Here is a 26905-nt window from a genome sequence, read left to right as displayed (position 1 = left end):
GTCTAAGTAGGCAGCTCAATGAGTGTTATGACAGAACCATCACATGCTTGACGTTGGCATATGCAGTGTGTTAGTGATGGGTGGAGAAAGGACCGTTTGCAGTCCAGTTGATTCGGTGTGTTGAAGAGTGTGTTGTGCATGTACAGCTGAGAGCAGAGGGCATCTACACCACATAGAGGTATGTAAGACTCCATCTTAGGTTACTTTCATAGCAAACTTTAGCCTCATTTTGTTGTCATTTTCAGATGATTTCATAATTTTACCATTTTATTTGAGCATTAATAAGTCCTAATAAAGGTCTAATATTTACTATCCTTACATTTTATTTCAATGTGTAGATGATATTTATGTAAAAATGGTCAAAATTAATATCATGATTGTTGTTGTAGTGTAATTATGGATGAAACTGCTCAAACACACATTAATGATGTTTTTTTTCTGAAATATTCAATTATTCATTATTGACTTCAAGACAAAAGACTCTGGTCTTGACACAAATATACATTCTTATTTTATTTTGGAAAAATAAAGTCATGAAAACTATAAATAACACGCAAACTTATACTCTTATATTTGAGCTTGATAATGGACACTTGTAAGCTGTTTTCCTTCTCTGTCCAATCCAGATAATCCGCTCAAAAATAATAATTAAAATTTTAGTTCAGTAAAGAAATATGTACGCAATGTAAACTGGCCCTTCTTTTATATTTAACGACAATGTAATACTAACATTTTAAATTAATAAATTGATACAATGTGCTTATTGTGTACATAGATACATTGTTTTATTTTTTAAATCTATAAATCTTATTTTTACATCTATAATTACACTGTTGACCCTTCCCTTACTGCTTAACCCACCCTTAAACCTACCCATACCAGCAAACCCTAACCATATCCGTATCACATCAATAGCAGAAAAAGTGTTTTGCATTACAGAAGAGCATAAATACATTGTACCTAACCATAATTTTTTATGCAAGTACATTAAAAGCACCTAATATAAAGTGTGACCATACAATTTATATTTGTCTGCAAAACTCATTTCAAGCTAAGTATTTTAACAAATGTATACTTTCATACATTTTCTTTTTTGTCTGTAATGTGAACACAGATGGCAGCCCTTCAGTAAGATGTTGGAAGTGACCCTAATTAACAGAAATCATCACCTTCACTGTAATCCCACAAGACTGACCTGGACTGTTAAATGCCCTCTCAATACAAAGGGTACAAACTACTTGAAGACTGTGAACATCTTTAATTTTACAATTATAGCTTATAATTCAGCGCTATATGGGGCTTTTCGCACCGAAGCAACCTTTTCATAGTTCCTAGAACTATTGGCTGAAATACCCGGATTTTGCCGTGTTCGCACTGCAGGAACTAGGAACGACTTTAGTTCTAGGAACTCCTTTTGCGGGAACTAAATTAGCTCCTACTTCAGAGTAGGGTCTAAACCAGCACTATAGGAACTATCAGTGATGTGAGTGTAACTTGATTGGTCAAACGCAATTTTAAAAAGCCGTGTAAACAGATTTACTTCATAAACATAGAAAACAATGATAACAGCATTTACCTGTTGTCTGAAGAGTTGTGTTCTTTTCCTCCCCTTGATACTGAAAGTTGTCATAGAAGATTTTGTCTCTTAACCCCACTTTTTGCTTTTTCAGTCACGTAAATTATGCGTTTCCATTCCATTTCCATTATCACGAAACCCACGACAATAAATACAGCTTCGATCACAGCATCTTCCATCCACCGGTTTTTAGCATTTGTATATGCCGCTCTTAAAGTCGCTGCTGAATAGTTCCTATTCCCGGTGCGAATGCAACCAGCAACATGGAGAAATTAATTCTTGGGGAACTATCCTAGTGGCTAGTTTCTAGAACTGAGTTCCTAGAACTATTCAGTGCGAAAGCCCCTATAGTTACTAAAATACAGTATTTCCTTTCCATTAGGCTAAAATGTTTGTGGTCTCCTTGCCAAGATGTCTACAGATCTGTGTGTCTTTGGTAATGGTGTCCAGACTACAAGGTGTGTGATTTGCAGTAATCTCATTGTTCTGTGTGTAAGTGGTTTATTTGGATAAGTCTTAGTATTTTTGTGTCTCAGGCAGGGTCTCAGCTCCAGCACGTCTGGAGGCCATGGTTGAACAGCCCTTCACTCTGAGCTGTACGCTTGTCAAGGCTAAAGGAGAATCAGTTCATCAGATCCGCTGGCTGGACGTGCAGAACCAGACGTTAATCACTTACCAGCCTGGTCAACAAGACAGCGTGAGCGGTCAACAGCATGTGGAGCTAGCAACCTCTCCACGAGATGCCAGCGCCATCACTATCAAACGTGTCAGCTACAGGGATGAGGGTTGTTACACTTGCATCTTTGATGTTTATCCAAGAGGCTCAAGGGAAGGACAGACCTGCCTTACTGTTACAAGTGAGTCTTGGCTGAGATATTTTGGGAAAGTGCATCTACACAACTTCCGTTTGACGTAAGCATGACTACAGTCAAACAACACATTAATTAATAATTAAAGGTGGGGTAAGCCATTTTTCAAAAACGCTGTTGGACAATGTTGATATTTGAAATCATCCCAAACAAACCCACACCTCTCTTCATTGCACCGCCTCCAAAACTCACCCTCCAACCCTAACCACCCTGCTCCGATTCCGCCTCGAACCCCAGCCCAATCGCTGCTGGCATGTGAGGCATGTGCACTAACAATAATGCTAAACACTGCATTCACTAGCGGCCGTCAGTGTGCAGTGGTTTACACAACTCTCACTATCTGGCCACTGTTACACACGCAATATGAGTGGATGTCTGTTTATCACAGTTGACAAGCAACAAATAATGTTTTAAAGTTGCCCTAGAATTAAAAATTTAATTTATCTTGGCATAGTCAAATAACAAGAGTTCAGTACATGGAAATGACATACAGTGAGTCTCAAACTCCATTGTTTCCTCCTTCTTATATAAATCTCATTTGTTTAAAAGACCTCCGAAGAACAGGCGAATCTCAACATAACAATATTTGCAAATGCCAGCCCATGATCGAGGCATTACACAAGGGCAGCCAGTATTAACATCTGGATGTGCACAGCTGAATCATCAGACTAGGTAAGCAAGCAAGGAAAACAGCGAAAAATGGCAGATGGAGCAATAATAACTGACATGATCTATGATATCATGATATTTTAGTGATATTTGTAAACTGTCTTTCTAAATGTTTCGTTAGCATGTTGCTAATGTACTGTTAAATGTGGTTAAAGTTACCATCGTTTCTTACTGTATTCATGGAGACAAGAGCCGTCGCTATTTTCAATATTAAACACTTGCAGAAATCTCTCCAACAGTGTAGCATTAGCCGTTAGCCATGTCTCACAGCCTCAAATTCATTCAGAATCAAATGTAAACAATATAACAGTATACAATACTCACATAATCCGACGCATGCATGCAGTATACAGTACATGACGAACACTTTGTAAAGATCCATTTTGAGGGTTATATTAGCTGTGTAAACTTTGTTTATGCACTGTTTAAGGCAAGCACGAGCTCCAGCGGTGAAGAGTGCGCGATTTAAAGGGACCGCAACATGAAACGGCGCATTTCTAATTATGCCCCAAAATAGGCAGTTAAAAAAATGAATTTAAAAAAAATCTATGGGGTATTTTGAGCTGAAACTTCACAGACACATTCAGGGGACACCTTAGACTTATATTACATCGTGTAAAAAAACATTCGATGTCACCTTTAATTAAAAATAAAGAGCAGATAATGAACAAACGACAAGGAAGCACAAAAAAATTAACATATAAACAAGATTAAATACAAACAAGAGTTTGTTGTTAGTCGTTAACAGCACAGCAGCGACAGACGATCAATGACACTCAAACCCAGTGTTTCTCACATATGAAGCGGAATCAAAGCAGCCTCTGAGTCCCACTTAGCTCTCTCCAGCGCTGGAAAGCTTTAATATTAATGCAGGTCAATCATAAACCTTCATCCCAGTGATATTCTATTGAGCTCTTTTGTATTGTGCCTCATCTCTCTTTCTGCAGTTTTTCTTCAAATCTCCCTCTTGCTCATTTTGTCTCCCCGACATTCATACATCCCCTAATGCTGATTGGTTAAACGTTTTTGTTGGTGTCAGCCTGACTAACTTCCAAAGTGTTTTTGAAAAATAACTTACTCCACCTTTGATGGTGGGGATTTTTCATTGACTCATTTTGCAGATACACCAATAGGTGGCAACAAGTGGTAATTAGTAAATCATTGAATCATTCACACAACTGATTCATTGAAAAATGCTAATTTACTCAGGACTTAATCAATGAATGTGTCATTGAATCATTCACTAAAAACAAATTAGTTCAAAAATGCTGATTCATTCAGGAACAAAACACATTACTACTGTATAGTGATTTAATTCAATTCAAGTTTATATGCATAGTGCTTTTCACAATACATATTGTTTCAAAGCTGATTTACAGAAAATGCTTGTTTCATTGTTAACAAATTAGGAAGTATTCTGTTATCAGTCAGAGATGAGTGTATAAATACAACAACAATATGCAATACATGTTATGTGGGTTAGATAACGACGTCATGTATTGAGTTACGCAGAATGTTAGGCAACATAGTAGTAATAAATACAATACTGAATATATTATAAAATAGAGGATAATATTGCAACAAAAGGATAATATTTGATAGTTTGATGGTATAGTTGGAAAATTTGTATGTTGATCCAAAGTTGGTGTCATTGGAAGTCTTCACAGTTGTCGGTATCACATGAAATTGTTGCAAAGGCTGGTTTCAAACTGGAGCTTAAACAAGTTTGCACAAAACAGGGAAGCAAAGGGAAAAGAACTAGCAGAGCTGTTATTCATTTTAGCATTTTAGGCAAAAGATGAACCCTGAAAATTATCAGGAAGAATTATCAGGATTGGATATTCTGCCAATCATTTCTAAAGAGGATGTGGTGACTACTGTCCTTCCCTCACTCTTTAAATTTTATTGATCATGTGGGGGTTGCATTCTGGATTCTTTTCTTAATAGCTATATCTATTGACCTGAATATTCGTCTCTACTGAGTCTCACTAAGATCTCTGACTTCCAAGCCTAAATACCTTAATTGTTTAATTCTTAAGTTTGTCTTGGGACACAGTAGTAGTATATATAGCATGTGTACAACAGATTACATTTATATAGTTTAAAATGCAGTGTTTATTTTATCATGCCATTGTTAGTAACTTATTTTAATTGTTTTACAGCAACAGTGATCTCAGAGGGCAATAAGACTGCAGTGGGTGGTAAACAAGCCTCTCTTGCCTGTCGGTATGCCCTACCAGAGAAAGTCAAGCAGGTGTTGTGGAAGAAGATTGTGAATAAAGCAGAATCCCGTGACGTTGCATTTTTTGCAAAACAAAGTGACCCTGTAATTGAAGAAGAGTTTGTAGACCGAGCGAGCTTGAACCCTTCGCTGTCTGACACAGAGCTCACATTATGGCCGGTCCGAGCTGAAGATGAGGCCTGCTACACCTGTGAGTTCCACACGTACCCGGATGGCATCAAGAGTGCCACAAGTTGCCTTACTATTTTTGGTAAGTTCCTCAGGGTTTTAGTCCACTGTTACAGTGAAATATTCATTAGTTGGGTAATGCCAATATTTGACTCCTCTGAGTGTTAGGATGACAATAAGTTTTAAAAAATTTAGGCTGGTCTGTCTCAGTGAGCTAACAGCGCTCATCAGTGTCAAAATGATGGCCAATCATATCAAGGAAGGCAGGGTTTGTTGTTCACAGATCCAAATATGAATGTTTGAATGCTCAAAACAATCAGTTTTGAGAAGTAAAAACAACCAGAATACAAAACATATTCTAAGAGCTCCTCCTAGAGGTCATCACATAAAACATAAAGGAAAAGAACTTGACAGCTTTAACTAAATACACTACTAAATATTTGATTTTTGGACTCTAAACTGAATGAAACACAAATCCAGCTCAGTGTATGCAGCTGGTAGCGCTGTAGCACAGAGTGGTAGAGAGGGCAGGACAAGGCTAAACACACAGAACTGAAGAAAATGAGGACAACAGTCAGAGAGAGAGAGAGAGAGAGAGAGATATGAAAGAAACTGATTGTAGAAGGGTGAGACTGTGAGATCTATGATTTATTCAGATTGTGGCCAAAGTGAATGACTGTGTCACTGTTCCACTAACACAGTGCTTTTCTCTATGTGCTGCTCTTGTTCTCCTGCCCTGTCTCTCTCAGATTTATGTTCACTTATTGCTTTTGCTCTGTACTATTGCATTTGTTCAAACTAGAATATAGAACCACCAATTATTACTTATAGGTATTGTTTACCCCCAAAGGAAAATTCTGACTTTATTTACTTACCCTTGTGTTGTTCCAAACCTGTATGACTTTATTTCTTCGGTGGAACAGATATTTTGATTAATGGTTTTGGTTCGATCAGTTGGTCCAAAACCGCAAGACTTCCAACTATCCTTTCTGTTCCATAGAAGAAAGAAGGTCATACTGGTTCAGAATTAGGAGGGTGAGTAAATGATGACAATAGATCAACTTTTCACTTAATTACATTCACTCATCTCTTATTCATACCAATCTTAAATGGTTCTGGGGTCATGGTTTTGTAAGAATGTGAATTGCTTATCCTCTGTTGGAGTGACAAGCATATACCTCTTTTTGGGCCAGTGATGTGGTTTGAATGGGCATCTCTGTAGCTTTGAAATGCTGGCGAAACTATGTGGGCTGTAAACACTCAGAGATGGCATGCAGATCTGTTTATGTACAAAGCCAACTATTGCTCAAGCCAACACAAATGGTTATCATTGAGTAGAGTCAATGCATGATTATGTGTTGGGATCAAGGGGTCAAGTCTTGGCTTTTTAGCATGGCTCCATTGGCACCCTACTGGTAGATGCTGTGCACAAAATACTCTTATTCTTATGCCTATACATACAGTATATCGCCGAAAACGCTGAACGGCAAAATGTTTATCTCGACACGTTTAGTTATAATTTACATTTTGAATATCATTCAAAACAGTGAGCTGCATACATTGAGCTGGATTTGTTTTTAGTTAAAGCTGTCAAGTTCTTTTCCTTTATGTTTTATATGATGACCACTAGGAGGAGCTTTAAGAATATGTTTTGTATACTGAATGTTTTTACTTCTCTAAACTGTCTGTTACACGCCATTCATATTTGAAAAAAAAATAAAAAAATAAAAAATAAATCTTAAATCTACTTAAATCTTACCTTGCACTCTTTCATTGTTAAAAACTGAAGCATCTGGAATTCATGTTCTGTACCTGTGAATGGTAAATTCTGCCTTCTTTGATTTGATTGCCCGTCTCAAACATTTTTATATAGATGAGTACAGTTAGATTGCTGAGGCAAATCAGCTTAAAACAAGTGATTACTTAAGCCAGTAACCATCATCTAAAGTTATCGCTCAGTTTTCCATGCATGTTGTGTGGTCAGTGAAGTATATCCAGCTTAAAATTTACATTTTTAATAATTTGTCATCCTAACAACAAACAGAGTAGCATCTGGAATATCAAATGTTGTGGGGACAGTTTGGCTATTTCTAATGTTATGGTGGTTATGACCCTGGATGCTGTAACTGCTCAATCTGCAGGTCCATGTCATCTATCTCCACTGATGGTCATTCACATGTAGCTATGAATTTTTAATAAATAAAATGTTTAAAATGTTTTACAGACTAAACTCTCTGGGAGTAAGACACAAAACCTATATCCTGTATCATATATATTTACATGTATCATATATATTTACAGTCCTGCCCAAACCTCAAGTAAGTTACAAGACCGCATCTCCCGGAGTGATTGAGGCTAACTGTACTGCCGTCGCCCGGCCACAGGCTGAAATAGTATGGAATGTCGAGGGGAATGACCGGACCATTGGTTCCCCTGTGACCACCACTATCCAGCAGAGTGATGGGACGACTCTAGTCATCAGTACATTGACCATCCAGGCTGGACTCCTGAAGGATGTCTCTGTCAAATGTCTCGTTCATCATAAAGGACTGGAGAATGCCATTGCTGTTTCCATGAACACTAAAAGTGAGTTTGAACTATTTTATTATGCACTTTGCTTATGATGGTTTATATTGTATAAAATATTTTTTTCTTGATTGTTTGAGGTAAATGGGTTCATTGTATTATGAAAACCTACTGTTGCTTTCAGAACTATAAATGTTTCAAGTTACGTATGTAACCCAGTTCCCTGAGAGAGGGACAAGACACTGCTTCATGGCGTTAGTGTTGTAAAAATAACAATAATACATTTTATTTTAGGCGCCTTTCAAATCACTCAATTATACAACAAGATGAAATAGCAACGAGAACAATATTAAAATAATAAATAACAGTAAATGCCAATAACAATAAGTAAAAGGCAGCAATTACAAAACATGACAGCTGTAAGAATAACAAAAAAAAGAAGTGCTAGACTTGAGTGCACACAGTAATCATGAAGGATTAGCTATTCTGAATAAATGAGTCTTAAGTTTAACTTTAAATTGAGATAACGAGTCTGAATCACGGATGTTGGCTGGGAGAGAATTCCAAAGGCGAGGAGAAAAGCTAAAGGCCCTATGGCTCATTGTGGTTAGATGAGCAGAAGGTGTATGAAGGAGACCCAAAGAAGAAGAGCAGAGAGTTCAAGAAGGAATGTAAGGCTGTAAAAGATCTGAATGGTAAGGTGGAGAGAGGTTATGAAGAGATTTGTAATTGAGGAGAAGAATTTTAAATTCAATCCGGAATTTGATAGGAAGCCAATCCAGCTGTTAAAGTGATGGTGTAATATGTTGTATATATGGAGTCCGGGTTATGATACGAGCAGCAGAATTCTGAAACAGTTTAAGTTTATGAAGAGATTTGGGTGGTAAACCAAATAAAAGAGAATTACAGTAGTCAATGCGAGAGGTGAAAAGCAGAAGAAAACAGAAAAAACGGAAGAACCATCAATGGATAAAAAACTGCCGGACCTAGAGAGAATAGATTTAATGCCAATAAGGAGTACTTCAGTCTTACTGCCATTTAGTTTGAGAAAGTTGGCAGAAAACCAAACTTTAATTTCGTGAAGGCAGTTGGTAAGACAGGCAGGTGGAAAAGTGGAATCAGGGTTTGTGGATACATAAAGTTGTGTATCATCAGCGTAACAGTGGAATTTAATACCATATTTGGAGAAAATATTACCAAGTTGGAGAAGTTAAATTAGGAACAATAGGGGACCTAGGACAGAACCTTGGGGGACACCACAGCTAACAAAAGAAGTTTGAGATTTAATTTTTTTTAGTTGTACAAACTGTGTACGGTTTGAAATGTATGAAGTGAACCAGGTGTGAGGAATACCGGTGATACCAATGGCGGACAAACGGTGCAAGAGAATGCTGTACTCAAATCAAGCAAAACAAGAATGGACAGGCATCCGCCATCAGCAGCCATTAACAGATAATTAGTCACTCACAATAATGCAGTCTCCATACTATGCTTAGGGCGAAACCCTGTCTGAAAACACTCATATAAATTATTATTACTAAGGTGACCTGTGCTGCCACTGCTTTTTTCAAGAACTTTGGAAATAAAAGGAAGATTTGAGATGGGACAGAAATTGTCCAGGTTGATAGGGTCTGTGCCAGGTTTCTTAAGAATTGGGGTAATAGCAGCTATTTTAAAAGATGATGGAACAATGCCGGAGCTAAGAGAAGTGTGAATAATAAAAGCTATAAGAGAAGAAAGAGAAGGAAAACAGGCCTTTACCAAATGAGTTGGTATAGGATCAAGTAAACATGTGGAAGAATTAGATTTGTGAATGAGATGAAAAATGTCTTGTTCAGATGGCAAGTCAAAAGAAGAAAGAAGAGTAAGAGGAAAATCAATTGAGTCACTGTTTGGTGAACTACAGTGAGCAGTAGCCAAAGAGGCCAACTGTTGGTGGATGGCGGTTATTTTATCATTGAAAAAAGACATAAATTTATCACATTGAGCAGTGCAGTACAGGTGTACAGTAATTGTGTCAGTGGTTTCAGAACACGATTTACAGTTGAGAATAAAGCTTTAGTAGTGTGTCACGAGTTCATAAATAGATGCCAGAAATGCATGTTGACACATTCATTTTGTCTTAGGAAGAAGCACAGGCATAACCAGGGCATGGTATGTATGGTCACTGGCCTGAAGACTGGACATAGATCCTCAAAGCAGACATAAAGTTGCAGGCTTTTCTTGCTCTTGTGTCTCATGAGGCCGAGAGAAGAAATCCTGCAAGATAACTGGCTGACCAGCAAGAATATAGTCCAGTCTGGGGAGCAGTAGCTAAAGTAGGAGGAGGCTACTGAAAGGGCCTGAATGTCTTCTACTTTCTTGAGTGATATCAAAGCTAGCAATAAGGCTACTTTGAGATTAAGCATTTTGTCTGGGACTGATTCCAAGGGCTCAAAAGGGTCTCTGTTAAGGCTCCCAGGACCAATGTTAGGTCCCAGGAGGGAACTAGTGACTGGCAGACAGTTCGCAACCATCTGGAACCTTGTAAGAACTGAGACAGTAAGGGGTGCATCCCCACAGATGAACCCTCTAGAGGTGTGTGGCTAGCAGAAATGAGGGCCACATACACCTTGAAGGTAGTCAAAGCCATCGCTGTTGTGAGACGCTCTTGAATGAACTCCAGTACTGGACAGACAGGGTAGTTAACTGGATCCACATCATGTTGCTCACACCAAGATACATACAGTTGCCATTTCAGGGCATATAACTTCCTAGTGGAAGGAGTATATTATATTCAAATTATATTATTAATATTATATTTTTTATTAAATGCTGGAACTGAATCCTTTTTCTTATAATGCTCAGGACCCACTGAAAGAGATTGGGTAGAGGTGACAAAGTCACCAAATCACTAGTGGTGGAGGGATAAGTAGAGATACCCATTCCAGTGTTCTCAACAGAAGGAAATTGTCCGTTAAGTGCCCTGAAACAGCTCACCGGTAGGGAATTAACTGAACACAATGGCCTGGGTAACTAGTTAGATTTCCCCCTTGAGGGTGCGAGCCCTCAATGCCCTGAGCCACTGGCATTATGGCTCTTCCAAATAACCCTTTGAGGGTTTTTATCTTTTACACCACAGAAGCCTCTCCATGGCAAACATATCAGCATTGAGTGGTAAAAAAGGAAAAAAGGTTAAAACACGTCCTCAGATATAGCCATAAATCAACCAGACAACAAAAATGGTGTGGATGATACTTATCTAATCATTTGCTCCAGCCTTATTCTGTTTGCTGATGCAGAATCAGAGCTATAGACGGACGCACTCAGCACTTGTCATTTATCACAACTATGCAGTGTTTTTCACCACATAATGTTTGTTTTAGGTTTCAGACATTTAAATACACGGTTTCACAGATAGGGCTTAGACTAAGCCAGGATTAGACCTTAATTCAATTAGGACACTTCAGTAGCTTTTATAAACTATACATTTAAAGATATGTCAGTCCAAGTTGCTTTCAGTTAAAACAGCTCAAACATGCATTTTAGTCTGGGACTAGCTTAAGCCTTGTCTGTGAAACTGGTCAAAGTGTTTGTAAAATACACACTGATGTCTATGGAAGCAGCAATAACAATCCATTCAAATATAATTTGCTGGAGTGTTTTATTCACATCAGATTCACATAGTGTAAGTAACTATAAAATTTACTGTACTCTTCTCCCAGCTCACCGGCCATTTATTTACATGTATTTTGGGAGAAAATTATGAATTCAGGTGCTGTAAATCTGATTGACAGCACTCTGAACTGCGGCACAAACTAAGATGGCGGTGCCCATCTCGCATTATAGATAAAGGTTTTATAAATACACATATTTGAGAATCAGAATATCATATAGTTGATGATATGGTAAGCAAGTTTGTGAATATTTTGAATAAAAGAGGAAAAAAATAAATAAAAATACATCTGTCATACAGTGTTATTGTGGCTGCGGTGTGTCACATGACAAGCATGACGCGTCGTCATGGAAACAATAAGGGGAAACATTCTAAAATAATGGTCAACTTTAAAAAAAAAAAAAAAACTCACTCTGGGTCTTGATCTTCACAGACATGAGCACAACAAAAGCTGTCAATGAGCTTATCTGGTATCGATTTATGGACTCTGTGATGTGCTATGCTACGGCACACTGTCAGTTCATTCAGACAATCAGATTGCTGTGTTTAGACATGTGCTTCAGACACCGGCTCACATGGAAACAGTCCTATAGCATCAACGGCATGATGCATCATCGGGTTCCACTCTAAAGGGAACTTGTTTAAAAGACCATCCACTGAAACCACTTCAAAAATGTATTTTTTGACAAACGTTAATTTATAAAAATAAACCCCTGTGACATAAAAGTGCCTGAAGTTGAAGAAACATCCAGTCATAATATATTCTAAATCTGAAGCCTTTCCTCAAGTCAAATAGTAATTAAAGTAGCAAAAAGCAGCAACCAGTCTGTGGCTTTCTCTTCTTCTCTCACCAGTTGGCACGGCACTTACTATCCTGATCTCTGTGACTACTGTAGCGTTCCTTCTGGTCCTGTGCCTCTGTTTCTGTTTGTGGAAGTGTGTCCTGCGTAAGGATGGTGAGTATTCTTATAGCAATCTAAAATAATGAGAACAATCCAGAATTATATTATATCAAAATCATACAATGCAATACATTTAAAGAGATACATTTCTGTCATTATCAGGCCAGCCTGTTTAAGTTTAAGATCCCACCATGCAAAGGTCAATATCCTGTAGTGCTCTCAGATGTCTGTCTTGTTATCTATGACAAATTGACGGCAGTTTTTCTCCTGCTCTAAGTTCCCCTGCCTGTGTCATTGAAATTAGTTTGTCACAATAAAAAGCGAATATTGTCTTTAAAGGATTAGTTCACTTTCAAATGAAAATTACCCTCAAGCCATAGGTGTACATGACTTTCTTCTTTCTGATGAACACAATCAGAGATATATTGATAAATATCCTGATGCATATAAGCTTCGTAATGGCGGTGAGTGGGATTAACATGTATGAGCTGAAGAAAGTGTCTCCATCCATATCCATCCATCATAAACATACTCACATACTCCACATGGCTCCGGGGGGGAAAACATACTTTTTCTGTAAGTTGAATAGGGAAGGTGTAGGATGTAACGCAAGCGTTTTGAACTGCAAGAGTTTTACACTTTCTTCGTAAGTTGAATAAGTTGAATCTAGCTTCTGGCGGAAGCTAGACATTTTACTTCATGACTTGTTAAATATGGATTTTTTTAACACAAATGCATCAATTTGCTTCAGAAGGTCTTTATTAATCCCACAAATCTGTGTGAAGTACATTTATGATGGATGGATGTGGATAGAGGCACTTTCTTGAGCTCATACTCGTTGATCCCGCTCACTGCCATTATAAAGCTCGGATACGTCAGGATATTTATTAATATATCTCCGATTATGTTCATCAGAATGAAGAAAGTCATGGCTTGAGGGCATTACTGATACATAGCAGCTTGTTTCTGTGCAGTCATGATGTTTATTTACCTAATAATTACTAGATTGTTCAAGCTAGTCCATGCTGTAGCGACACTATTGATTTTTAATGTAAGCACTCCCAACATATTGATTCTGAAGTCAAGCTGCTGCTGCTTCTGACAAGAGAGTTCGGTAACACTTTAGATTACAGCCCGGAAAGTACTGCGTAATTACAACAAATTTACAGCGTAACTTTCAATAATTATAGTGTAACTATACAGTAAGTATGTGTAAGCATAGGGGAACAATATGTGAAGTATTGGGAATAAAGGGGTAACAACCAGGAAAAATAACAAATTATTCATACTTTTAAAATTTTATAACTAAGGGGTACGTATGACATAACTAAGGGGTAAATATGACATTACGGGCCATAAATTAAAGTGGAGCTTGTTACCCTCTTATTTCATGTAGTTACAGGGTAAGTAATTAATAAAAATAAATAAATAAATAAATAAAAGCGCAAACAGTCATATCACTTGGAAAACTTTATTTGAAAAACAACTTATTTCAAAACAGATTTAAAGTTACAACACTTCTTATTTGTTTCTCTTGCTTGGCTTCCTCCTCCTCTTGTTCCTCTTCATTCGTTCTTTCCACTGATGAAACTTAAGAGGGAATCCCATTTGCTATTCTGTATTTAAAAAATACAGAACACCCGGAAATGTGCTCACCGTTTACTCATCTTTTACCCTCATGCTATCTGAGATGTATACGACTTTCCTTCTTAAGATGAACACCAAAAAGGATTTTAGGAAAAAAATAGATCATCTGGGAACGCTTTATAATGCAAGCTCACGTGTTCCTAAAAGTCGAAGCATCAAACAGCACAAACAGCAATAACTACAGTAATCCATACGACCCTAATGGATGAATCGATGTCTTCTGAAGTGAAACGATACGTATTTGTAAGAAAAATACCAAATATTTGAATATCTTTAAAAATTTCGACCAGCTGTCTTCTGCGCGTGCATGCGAGGGTTGAGAGTTCATGCTTGATGTAACTTGAAGTGTGACGTAGGCGTGCCGAGAAACTCACGCAGATGTTGGATGCCGTCAGTTTTTTTTTTTTTATTATTATTGTTTTAGTAATGCTCACAACAAAATACACAGAATAACAGATAATGAGAATGAAAAACTAACAAGACAGAATAACAGAGACGGCAGTTCTCGCGCGAGTTTCACACAAATCTCCTGCGAGAACGTCATGAAAGCTTCACGTTGCTCATTTCAATGTGCTCCATCGAACGCGAAGTCGACTCTCATGCAGGCGCTGGTGACAGTTGGTCGGAAGCGAAAAGATGAATAGCCTAAACCATGAGAAAATTTCGGCGTGTACTGTATTTTCTTATAATACAGAATAGCAACGGGATTCCTTCTTAAGATTCATCAGCTGAGAAACAAGAGCAGGTGGAAGCCAAGCGAGAAACATCAACAACCAAAAAATGGACAAAACTTGTTACTTTCTGTCAGGACTTTAGAGTTTGAAATGAAAAGTTGATTTAAAAAAAATGAATAATAAGTGTTGTAGACCTGTTTTTAATTGTTATGAATGGGAGCTCAGGCAGAGGATCCAAGTGCAGCGTTTTATTAATAACAAGAGTGGTCGTACAGGCAGGGTCAAAACAGGAACAAACAGGAACAGTGAGGAACAGGCAGAGTCGTAGTCAAGGGACAGGCAACGATCAGGACAGGCAGCAATGGGTCAATAACGAGAAACAGGCAGGAACGATAACAAGTAGGCAGACAGGATATAAACGCTCAGAAATTACACAGTAGTAATCAAGACTTCGCGGTGAGGTGGTGTGTGTGAAGGTCCTTTATAATCCTGGTAATGATGTGCAGCTGGGTGTGGTGATCAGTGTGGAGTGCTAGGCTGTATGTGGCAGCAGGTGATTGGTGGAGTGAGTGCATGTGATAGGCAAGGGAGGATTATGGGAAATGGAGTCAGGAGTGAGCAGGAACGTGACAGGAACAGATGGTGATCGTTACATTAATAAAGTTATTTTTCAAATAAAGGTTTCGGAGTCAGTGATATCAGATTGTTTGCATTTTATTAATTACTTACCCTGTAACTACATGAAATAAGAGGGTAACAAGCTCCACTTTAATTTACGGCCCGTAATGTCATATTTACCCTGTAACTACATGAAATAAGAGGGTAACAAGCTCCACTTTAATTTATGGCCCGTAATGTCATACTTACCCCTTAGTTATATGTCATAAGTACCCCTTAGATATAAAATATTTACAGTATAAATAATTTGTTATTTTCCTGGTTGTTACCCCTTTATGTCACGGGTGCACACAAGGACAAGATGATAGATCCAAGTGCAGCATAAGGGTTTATTGGGCAATCCAAATCGTAGTCCAGAGAACAGGCAAGAGTCAAAATCCAGAATATCAGTCCACAAAACAAAAAGCCAGCAATACAAAATGTGCAAGACAATACAACAAACCACAACCAAGGACAGAAACAACTGAGTATAAAAAGACAGACACTGATGAGAGAACTCAAAACAGCTGGGTGCAATGACATGGTGATAATGAGTCCGGGGAGTGCGTTATGGGTAATGTAGTGAATGCAATGGATGGATATGAGAGTCCGGAATGGAGTGCCCTTTAGTGGCTGATAGTGCACTCTCACTGGTGATTGTGACATTACCAGATGCTCCACCAGACAAAACACAAAAACACAAAAAACTCAGGAGGGAGGTGGACCGGAGGAGGATCAGGGGGAGGGATGGCGGGCCAGATCCAAGCCGCCCCACTGAAAGCCAGGTTCTTGCTGGAGGAACTGACCAGGCTGGTTCCAGCGGGTCTGGAATCCTGGCTGATTGCCAGGGTGGTGCCGGAGGAACTGACCAGGCTGGTTCCAACGGTTCTGACGGCCTGGGCAGTAGCGGCAGGGCAGAAAGCCTGGGCGGCAGCGGCAGGGCAGAAGGCTTGGGTGACGGCGGCAGGACTGAAGATCTGGGCGGTGGCGGCAGGGCAGAAGGCTTGGGCGGCTGCGGCATGGCAGACCAAGGTTGCTCCGTGGCCGTTTCAGGGAGAGCGGGCAGCTCGGTGACGACCTCCGTGGCTGTATCAGGGAGAGCGGGCAGCTCGGTGACGGCCTCCGTGGCCGTATCAGGGAGAGTGGACAGCTCGATGAAGGCAGCGGGCTCGGGCTGCTCCGGGACGGCAGCGGGCTCGGGCTGCTCCGGGACGGCAGCGGGCTCGGGCTGCTCTGGCAACGGCGGCGGGCAAGGCGCTTCGTTGGCGCCGGCAGGGAAAGGCGCTTGGAGAACCCACGATCAACCACTAGAGTGGTCTCCAGGCCTTGTAGGATGGAGGAAGCCCTTTTCCTCCTCCTCCACTTATGAGGGTGAGGCGGTGGCTTACCCAAAATTGCCTCACTGGCTGGAGCGGACTTACTGACTGGAGCGGACTGTGGAGCGGGCTCACTGACTGAAGCGGGCTCTGGAGTTGACTCACTGACTAGAGTGGACTCACTGACTGGAACGGGCTCTGGAGTGGACTCACTAACTGGAGCGGACTCTGGAGTGGACTCACTGACTGGAGCGGCCTCTGGAGTGGACTCACTGACTGGAGTGGACTCACTGACTGGAACGGGCTCTGGAGTGGACTCACTAACTGGAGCGGACTCTGGAGTGGACTCACTGACTGGAGCGGCCTCTGGAGTGGACTCACTGACTGGAGTGGACTCACTGACTGGAACGGGCTCTGGAGTGGACTCACTGACTGGAGCGGGCTCTGGAGTGGACTCACTGACTGGAGCGGGCTCTGGAGTGGACTCACTGACTGGAACGGGCTCTGGAGTGGACTCACTGACTGGAACGGGCTCTGGAGTGGACTCACTGACTGGAACGGGCTCTGGAGTGGACTCACTGACTGGAGCGGGCTCTGGAGTGGACTCACTGACTGGAGCGGGCTCTGGAGTGGACTCACTGACTGGAGCGGGCTCTGGAGTGGACTCACTGACTGGAGCGGGCTCTGGAGTGGACTCACTGACTGGAGCGGGCTCTGGAGTGGACTCACTGACTGGAGTGGACTCACTGACTGGAACGGGCTCTGGAATGGACTCACTGACTGGAACGGGCTCTGGAATGGACTCACTGACTGGAGCGGGCTCTGGAGTGGACTCACTAATTGGAGCGGGCTCTGGAGTGGACTCACTGACTAGAGTGGACTAACTGACTGTAACGGGCTCTGGAGTGGACTCACTGACTGGAGCGGACTCACTGACTGGAATGGGCTCTGGAGCGGACTCACTGACTGGAGCGGGCTCTGGAGCGGACTCACTGGCTGGAGCGGGCTCTGGAGCGGACTCACTGGCTGGAGCGGGCTCTGGAGCGGACTCACTGGCTGGAGCGGGCTCTGGAGCGGACTCACTGGCTGGAGCGGGCTCTGGAGCGGACTCACTGGCTGGAGCGGACTCACTGGCTGGAGCGGACTCACTGGCTGGAGCGGACTCACTGGCTGGAGCGGGCTCTGGAGCGGACTCACTAATTGGAGCGGGCTCTGGAGTGGACTCACTGACTAGAGTGGACTCACTGACTGGAACGGGCTCTGGAGTGGACTCACTGACTGGAGCGGACTCTGGAGTGGACTCACTGACTGGAACGGGCTCACTGACTGGAACGGGCTCACTGGCTGGAGCGGGCTCTGGAGCAGACTCACTGACTGGAGCGGGCTCTGGAGCGGACTCACTAATTGGAGCGGGCTCTGGAGTGGACTCACTGACTAGAGTGGACTCACTGACTGGAACGGGCTCTGGAGTGGACTCACTGACTGGAGCGGACTCTGGAGTGGACTCACTGACTGGAGCGGGCTCACTGACTGGAACGGGCTCACTGACTGGAGCGGGCTCACTGACTGGAGCGGGCTCACTGACTGGAGCGGGCTCACTGACTGGAGCGGGCTCACTGACTGGAGCGGGCTCACTGACTGGAGCGGGCTCACTGACTGGAGCGGGCTCACTGACTGGAGCGGGCTCACTGACTGGAACGGGCTCTGGAGCGGACTCACTGGCTGGAGCGGGCTCTGGAGCGGGCTCACTGACTGGAACGGGCTCACTGACTGGAGCGGGCTCACTGACTGGAGCGGGCTCACTGACTGGAGCGGGCTCACTGACTGGAACGGGCTCACTGACTGGAACGGGCTCTGGAACGGACTCACTGGCTGGAGCGGGCTCTGGAGCGGACTCACTGGCTGGAGCGGACTCACTGGCTGGAGCGGACTCACTGGCTGGAGCGGACTCACTGGCTGGAGCGGACTCACTGGCTGGAGCGGACTCACTGGCTGGAGCGGACTCACTGGCTGGAGCGGACTCACTGGCTGGAGCGGGCTCTGGAGTGAACTCACTGGCTGGAGCGGGCTCTGGGAAAGCCTCCAGGCCTTGAGGGATGACTATAGCCTTCCTCCTCCTCCTCCTTTTACGAGTGTGAAGCGGAGACTCAGTGCCAACCTCCTCTGAGGCCTCTGGAGCGGATTCACGGGTTGGGACGCACTCATGGGCTGGAGCAGGCCTTGAAAAGGACACACGGGCTGGAGCGGACTTACGGACTGGAGCGGAGTCACGGGCTGGAGCGGGCTCTGGAGTGGACACCCGGGCTGGAGTGGTCTCACGGGCTGGAGCGGGTGCTGGAGGTAGTCGAATCGGCCCATTCCCACGCAGATGCAGGTAATTGGAGAAATTCCAAAAGTTTAACCCCTTTACCAGCTCCATCTCCCACTGCGGCAGAGGTTTATCCAGACATCCATTGAATATGTCCTTAAGGACCACATCAGGGAGACCATACCCCTCCGCCCGCGACCAGAACTTCTGGACGAATGCCCGCACTCCCATTCTCCTCTGACGAAGAGTTGACAACAGGGCCTGAGCCTCCTCAGCCCCCACTGATGACCGGAGTCTCCTGCTGCTGGATCCTTGCATAGCGGTGGTTTGTTCTGTCACGGGTGCACACGATGGTGGACAAGATGATAGATCCAAGTGCAGCATAAGGGTTTATTGGGCAATCCAAATCGTAGTCCAGAGAACAGGCAAGAGTCAAAATCCAGAATATCAGTCCACAAAACAAAAAGCCAGCAATACAAAATGTGCAAGACAATACAACAAACCACAACCAAGGACAGAAACAACTGAGTATAAAAAGACAGACACTGATGAGAGAACTCAAAACAGCTGGGTGCAATGACATGGTGATAATGAGTCCGGGGAGTGCGTTATGGGTAATGTAGTGAATGCAATGGATGGAAATGAGAGTCCGGAATGGAGTGCCCTCTAGTGGCTGATAGGGCACTCTCACTGGTGATCGTGCCACTTTATTCCCAATACTTTACATATTGTTCCCCTATACTTACACATACTTACTGTATAGTTACACTATAATTATTGAAAGTTATGCTGTAAATTCGTCGTAATTACGCAGTACTTTCCGGGCTGTAATCTAAAGCGTTACCGAGAGTTCATTACAAATGACAATGAAGTGCTCCAAAGATGATCATACAAACGATATCTTTATTAAAGAATTTTTTTTAATGACATAATGACTCTAAGGGGCAGTTCATCAAACATGTTTTCACACTGTTCTGCTTTTCCATTGTTTTTGTATGTAAACATGCACTAAGCTGGACGTTGCATTTTTTGCAGTATCTCAGGTATGAGCAGCATGCTTTTAGAATGGCATGTCAAGTTATAAGATGTTCAACAGGTCTCTAGACCTTGTGTTTTTTTTTGTTTGTTTGTTTTGTTTTCATTCCACTGCTCTGCACTTAGGATTATTAAATGCAAAAAAAAAAAAAAAGTGTTTATGGGAACTGCTCCTAAAATTGTCATTTAAAGATAGGTCCAACCAAAAAAAAAAAAAAAAAGTTGCTGTTTGGATTTAAATAGGCAAATACATAAGAGTCTATGACTAGATCATTAATGGTGTGTGGTTTCTAGCATGTTATATGTTTGGCAACAGTTCTTTTAACCCTAACTGATGGAGTGTGTAACTTTTAATTTCTTAAAGCTGCAGTCTGTAACTTTTTTGGTTAAAAATTATCCATAATCAATTTACATAGTACATAACCAGCCAGCGTTCAAAACTATCTCCTTACCTTAGCCCAATTCACAACGGTAGGCTTGTAATAAAGTTTTATAATAAAATCGATACTGGTGGGTTTCTGCTGGAAATTCATACATCCCACTGTTCGTCTTTGAATCATTACATCACATCTGTAAACAGAAAGAAGGAGTACCAGCTAGTAGGCTATTTGGCATGTGAGTATACTGCTGATGACGGATCATTTATCACAGCAGCTGGAAAAATTAAACTTATCGTTTTGTAATTGTAATCCAGAAAGGTCCAAATGACAATCATCAGTGACAACTGAAAATTTCACCAGTAGTCAAAAGCAAAAGACTTCGGACTGCGGAATGGCTACAGACATTTAAATCTACATGTAACACTAATACACACTAAATACACATAGTCACGCAATGCTGATGTTGTTAAAGTTCACAATTTAAGAAAAAAGTATAACAGTAATAATAATTTGCATGGTTTGGCATGATCCGAACTAAGCGATTGTTAGATTTAATCACCATTGGCAGCACGATTTATTGTAATGCTTTTTTTCTCAGTTGGTCAGAACAAAAGAGGCAGGCATGTTACTTGTTCAGGTGACATTTTCTGTCGAAAATTCTTATTTTGGTCTTCCAAGACATGATTCCAAAGTACAGTATCCACATCGATGTGGTGACTGACAGCAAACATTAGATTCATCGGCACTGAGGAGTCGTACTGATGCATAACCCACCTAAAGATGATAATTCCACAAATAGCTGCAATTGTAGGTTTCAAACAGAGATGGCGACAAAGAGGCAAAAATTATGGACTGCAGCTTCAAACAAACTGTGGAAATGCATATCATTGTTTATTTGGACGTATCATGGCCATATTCCAGGATGACAAGGCCAATATTTATCAGGCTCAAATTGTGAAAGAATGGTTGGGAGGGAGCATGAATAATCATTTTCACACATGAATTGGCACCTCTTAGTCCAGACCTTAAATTATTTTTAAATATTTAAAGTTTTTGGTATGTACTAGACTTTATAGAGTGCTCGACTCAAGATCTTGACCAAAATGTTTGTACTTCTTGATGGTAATAATATCACCACATTTATTTCCATCAAGAGGTGGTAGTTTGCCATGTTATGAAACTGTTCTAAGTTTTTTGGGCATTACAACAAAATAGTCTCTTTCATTTTAAAACCACGCTGCTTCATTATTATTATTATTATTTTTTTTAATTGTAAAGGTTTTTTTTTTTTTTTAATGTTTTTGTTTTAATTAGAAGATATTAATAAATATTGTATTCCACATAATGTTAGCCTGACCGAAAAGCCCTATAATAATACCTATAATAATAGCCCCATAATGGCAATATGGCTGTGTTTGGTCTTGGCGGACTAGTTCTGCTAGGCTGCCGCAGTTGATTATTGCAGAGTATTGCTGCTGCTGCAGATTAAATATGGACTTCCTACTGCTAATAGATACACAGACACACTGCTGTGAGCATGTAAGTTATGCTGCTGCAAAAAAACAAAACAAAACATATTAATACCGTAGCAGTTCTAGGCAGGTGGAGCTGGGGGAGGTGGAGAGCTGCAGGACTAGCTTACAGCAAACAACAAATCAGACTATTTAAATGTTGAGCAGCAGAGGCCAATCATGTGATTGCTTGCAGATTGCATGTAAAGGACCTATCAGCCTGCACACTCTAGAGTTTCATGACTATATATATAAAGACTTTGACACTTGAAGAAATAGATAACATTTAATTAATGTGAAACCTTTGTCCAATATAGCTATGGCTTATGAATTTTGTGTGTATATTTGTAATGTTCTACATGAACAGAGCCTGAAGAGCATCAATTACAGAGAAGAGGCCGAGAAGACAGACAAACAGACAGTTGAATGTAGGTGTCTTCTGGAATGTAGAACAGGAAGTGCAAAGCCTCTTCCTGTGACTCATTTCTGCTTTACTCTGATGGCCCTTAACACGAATCCTTCAGGCCTGATCTACTGATGAGAAATTAATCTATTTTTTATTTGTTGTGTTTGTGTAATTACCGTACCAATGGTTTAAATACTAATATTTATTATACAAAATGTCAGTGTAAATCCCAGGTATATTTAAAATTTTTATTTTACTTTACCCTTTATGTTCCTCCTAAAGTATCTAACAAAGACTTCATTCTGGATTATTTTAATATCATACGGGGTTCCTGTTCAAACAAAGCTGGCAGTGTTATTTCTTAATTATTATTTCATTATTGTGAGAAAGTTTCTCATGGCTCATGCATTGGTGGAGTCCTTAAGTTCTGATCAACAAACCTCTAATTTACTAATTTTACCCATATTCTGACATTCATTCTACTTTCTGATCAGTCTGGAATTAAAAACAGTCGGGTTACAACTGGGAGAATATTGGGTTTAACATAAGTATATTTTAACAACTTATGATGTTACAGTTACTTCTGTGCTCGGTCATGTTTCCACAGAGTGAATCATATTGATCGTGGTTGAGGGATATGCTGAGACACCTGTGAAGACAAAAATCTCCTGTCACCACGTTACCTGCTTTTCCAGCCAAAGAAATCCTGTGACACATCTCTACTTGAGGAAAGATTCTACATTCTGAACAATTTGTAAATCTATCACTAATATAAATATTGCAGTAGATAGCATTTTATCTTGGCACAGGAGGTAAATTAGTTAAGTTAATATTTGCCATGGTGTAATGCGTCGGTAAAATAATAATAAAAAAAAAACTCTTGAATTCTCTGAAAAAAATTATCCACTCAAATAAAGTATAGGAAAACTTAATTAATCATAAAAGTGGTCACTGCAGTGCCAAATAACAACTGTCCCCTCTCTTTTGATCTGGTCCAGCTCCACCTCTGTGGACCTAATGGGTGGGGCTCAGCCTAATTAGGTTTAGGGGTAGGGTAAAGGCTGGTTCACACTGTGTGATTTTGACAAATTTTGCAAATCCTAAAAGATTCCTATAATCCCAGACTAAAATCAGTAGTCTTTGATCGCTAGTTTGACATGTTCACTGACAGCCAGTTAATGACCGCTGCGATCAAATTCTGGCAGTGTCAGAAGATTTGGTGCACAATCCTGCATTGTGACATCTAAGAGGAACGTCAGATTGTCTTCGTTTTTCAAGACAAGCCGTGTTTAAAATTAATGATAGAGATGTCTTTTTTAGCCACCATTTTAGTCCTGCATGTAATGTAGCTCACAGTCACCGAACGTGTATGAGTTGATGAAGTAAATCTCTGACAAGTTTTCATGCGCGTCCGTTTTTAACGTGTCTTGACTGTCGTACAGTCTGACATAAATGACAGCTGAAATCCCACAGTGTGACATGAGGATCATGTTCGTATAGTCTGACAAGTAACAATACTAAAGGACTGTTATAAATTGCACAGTGTAAACCAGCCTTAAGGTTAGAGTTAGGGAGTGGCTGAACGTCAAGCTCCACTCATTAGTTCTGCAGTGAGCAGCCATTCAGTTAAACGGTATCATGAATTACATTCTCTCAGGTCTGATTCTCATCCATGATTCTCAGGTCTGTATGTTTAAATTAAATAATAATTGTGATTTTGATTTAATTTCAGTCAATCGTGTAGCCCTAGATTAACCTCACACAAGCACAAAACAAATTCTCACTTCAAACACGCTGCTCTGTCTCACATGCTAAACTGTGTCATATAGGAGCTACTGTGATAAATGTATTCATCGCACAGACCGTTTTTTTTTTTTTTCGTAGCACATGCAACTTAAATGTTGCACTGTACAGCAGTAGTTCCCTTTCAGTCGGTCATGTTGGTGACCAACAAACTGGGAATCTCGCCAGAGAGACCAATCTACTTTGAGTGTAAACTTAATGAGCCAACGCACATTGGCATGCAATATTTGCATCTGACTGTCACGCCTTACCGTGTAGGTATAAATAGGCAGCAGGTGCAATGCATATCAGCTTTTCACTTTGTAGTTGAGCGGTTTGTTTGTCTGCTCTTCTGATCTATAAAGAGTGTTTTCTAAAAGATCCCAGTTCTTCAGGGAAGAAGCCTCTTTTCTTCAGTTTTGGTGAGATGGCGCTGCACCGGATGGTCACGATCGCTGCCTCATGTGTCTGGGCATAAAGCATGCTAAGGTGGCTTTTGCGGATGAGTCATGTACCCACTGCGGGAAGATGACCATCTCAGAGTTAGACTCCAATATCTAATATCTAGACTCCAATCCCCTGCCTCTGCCTCGATCTAATTCTCATTCTGGAGGGAATCAGACGAGGACTACTTCAGGTAGTTGCATGGGTGATCGACCTCCAAAGGGCCCCTCACCCCTCTTGCACCAGTAGATCTTCCCAATGAACGTGTCTTCTGGGTCCCAAGAAGACATGGAAAGTAGTGGGTGGTGAAAAACCTTACCACTCTCATCCTCCTCTTCTGTTGCCAGTGGGCAGCTGTGGGCATTTCGAGAGTCTTCTTTCACACCCTCTGCCCAAGGGTGGAACCAGGTAAGTGTGAATTTCACACTCACACCCCGCTGCGGGCTGTCATGAAGCCCCCCCGGGCCGGGTCCCTGCATTACTCCTTGCTGTGCCAACACGGGTATGTCTGTGGTTCCTTTGGTCCAACTTGGTCCAAGCCTGGTTAACGCTTTGCAGCCCATCTTGCTGGCTCCTTCAGACCATCAGACTCAGCTATGTGATTCAGGCATCCCTCCACCCTTAAAGTATATGTTGCTGAAATTTCTGCATATCACGACCTCATAGAAGGCAAGTTGGTAGGGAAGCATGACCTGGTCAACAGGTTCCTTGGGGGGCAGAAGGTTGCATCCTCCTCGGCCTACCTCCATACCCTCTTGGGAATTGGGACTTAGCTCTAGTGCTTAGAGCGCTTCAGAGAGTCCCATTCAAGCCTTTGCAGTCAGTAGATCTAAAGATTCTGTCTACGAAGACATTGCTGCTGGTTGCTTTGGCTTCCATCAAGAGGGTAGGGGACCTGCAGGAATTTTTGGTTGACGAATCATGCCTAGAATTTGGGCCGACTGACTCCAGTGTATCCCTGAGAGCCCGGCCTGTCTACGTGCCCAAGGTTCTTACCACTCCCTTCAGGGACCAAGTGGTGAACCTGCAAGCACTGACCCTGAAGGAGGCAGACCCAGCCCTAGCTTTGTAGACCATATGTTGTGACCCTGAGGGGATCCCATATGTGTATTTTCCATTGTAAGCCTGTGTCTTTTCCTTGACAGAGTCCGCTCTGCTGTCTCTGCCATGTGTAGCTTCCTCCCAAATTGGGTGAAAGCCACCTCAGCGACTTCAATATGCAGTACATCCCTAAGGGGTTAGTTCATATGTCTATACTCCACTTAGAACCTCCCTATCGTAGGATATGGCATCTGCAATGTTCCTTATCCTATGGAAAGGGTATGTTTTCCCTGTGTTATCCAAGTCCCATTGATGGGACAGCAGTGATCGACTCTCTCTGCATACGCCCTGTCCCATCTCCTGGTGGTTCAGCAGGCTTACGCAGGGTGCTGGAAGGGGCAGCACCTGTGGTAGGGATTCCCAATTCGTCAGTCACTGACGTGACATTGAACGTGACCGACTGAAAGAGAAAGTCTTGGTTACATATGTAACCCTCTTTCCCTGAAAGAAGGAACGTAGATGTCACATCCTGGTGCCACAGTTGCTGTACCACTGCTGGGGCGCCGGGTCACTGGCTCGGATCCCCAGCGAAAACATAATATGTTTATAATATTTATACCCACCCGGCAAGACGTGGCAGTCATTAACAAATATTGCATGCCAAAGTGCATTGGCTTGTTTAGTTTACACTCAAAGTACACTATATTGCCAAAAGTATTGGGGACACCGCTCCAAATCATTGAATTCAGGTGTTCCAATCACTTCCATGGCCACAGGTGTATAAAATTTAGCACTTAGGCATGCAGACTGCTTCTACAAACATTTGTGAAAGAATTGGTCACTCTCAGGAGCTCAGTGAATTTTTAAAAAAAAAGCATGCTACCTGTGCAATAAGTCAATTTGTGAAATTTCCTCATTACTAAATATTCCACGGTCAATTGTTAGTGGTATCATATCAAAGTGGAAGCAATTGGGAACAACAGCAACTCAGCCACAAAGTGGCAGGTCACGCAAAATCACAGAGCGGGTCAGAGAATGCTGAATGTTTGGCGGTTGCCAGGAGAATGGTACTTGCCTGACTGCATTGTGCCAAGTGT

At 41.6% G+C, this 26905-nt stretch overlaps 1 protein-coding gene across 1 annotated transcript; it reads left to right on the top strand.

Annotated features, from left to right (window-relative positions):
- Positions 1-1964: 1964 nt before the first annotated feature.
- Positions 1965-22561, top strand: zgc:113337 (uncharacterized protein LOC503741 homolog). Its single transcript, XM_067410554.1, has 6 exons — positions 1965-2034; positions 2113-2433; positions 5277-5606; positions 7826-8110; positions 12560-12661; positions 22503-22561. Exons 1-6 carry the CDS (start codon positions 1965-1967, stop codon positions 22559-22561), a joined length of 1167 nt encoding a protein of 388 aa, XP_067266655.1.
- Positions 22562-26905: the final 4344 nt, after the last annotated feature.

The sequence above is a fragment of the Chanodichthys erythropterus genome, chromosome 14, assembly GCF_024489055.1.
Source record: "Chanodichthys erythropterus isolate Z2021 chromosome 14, ASM2448905v1, whole genome shotgun sequence".
NCBI lineage: Eukaryota > Metazoa > Chordata > Actinopteri > Cypriniformes > Xenocyprididae > Chanodichthys > Chanodichthys erythropterus.
Note: the sequence above shows the minus strand (reverse complement) of the source record. Positions and strands in the feature narration are given on the sequence as shown.

Coding starts and splice junctions, on each gene's coding strand:
- zgc:113337 (XM_067410554.1), top strand. CDS start 1,965: ATGTTTGTGGTCTCCTTGCCAAGATGTCTACAGATCTGTGTGTCTTTG. Junction 2,434..5,276: donor GACCTGCCTTACTGTTACAA/GTGAGTCTTGGC, acceptor ATTGTTTTACAG/CAACAGTGATCTCAGAGGGC. Junction 5,607..7,825: donor AAGTTGCCTTACTATTTTTG/GTAAGTTCCTCA, acceptor ATATATTTACAG/TCCTGCCCAAACCTCAAGTA.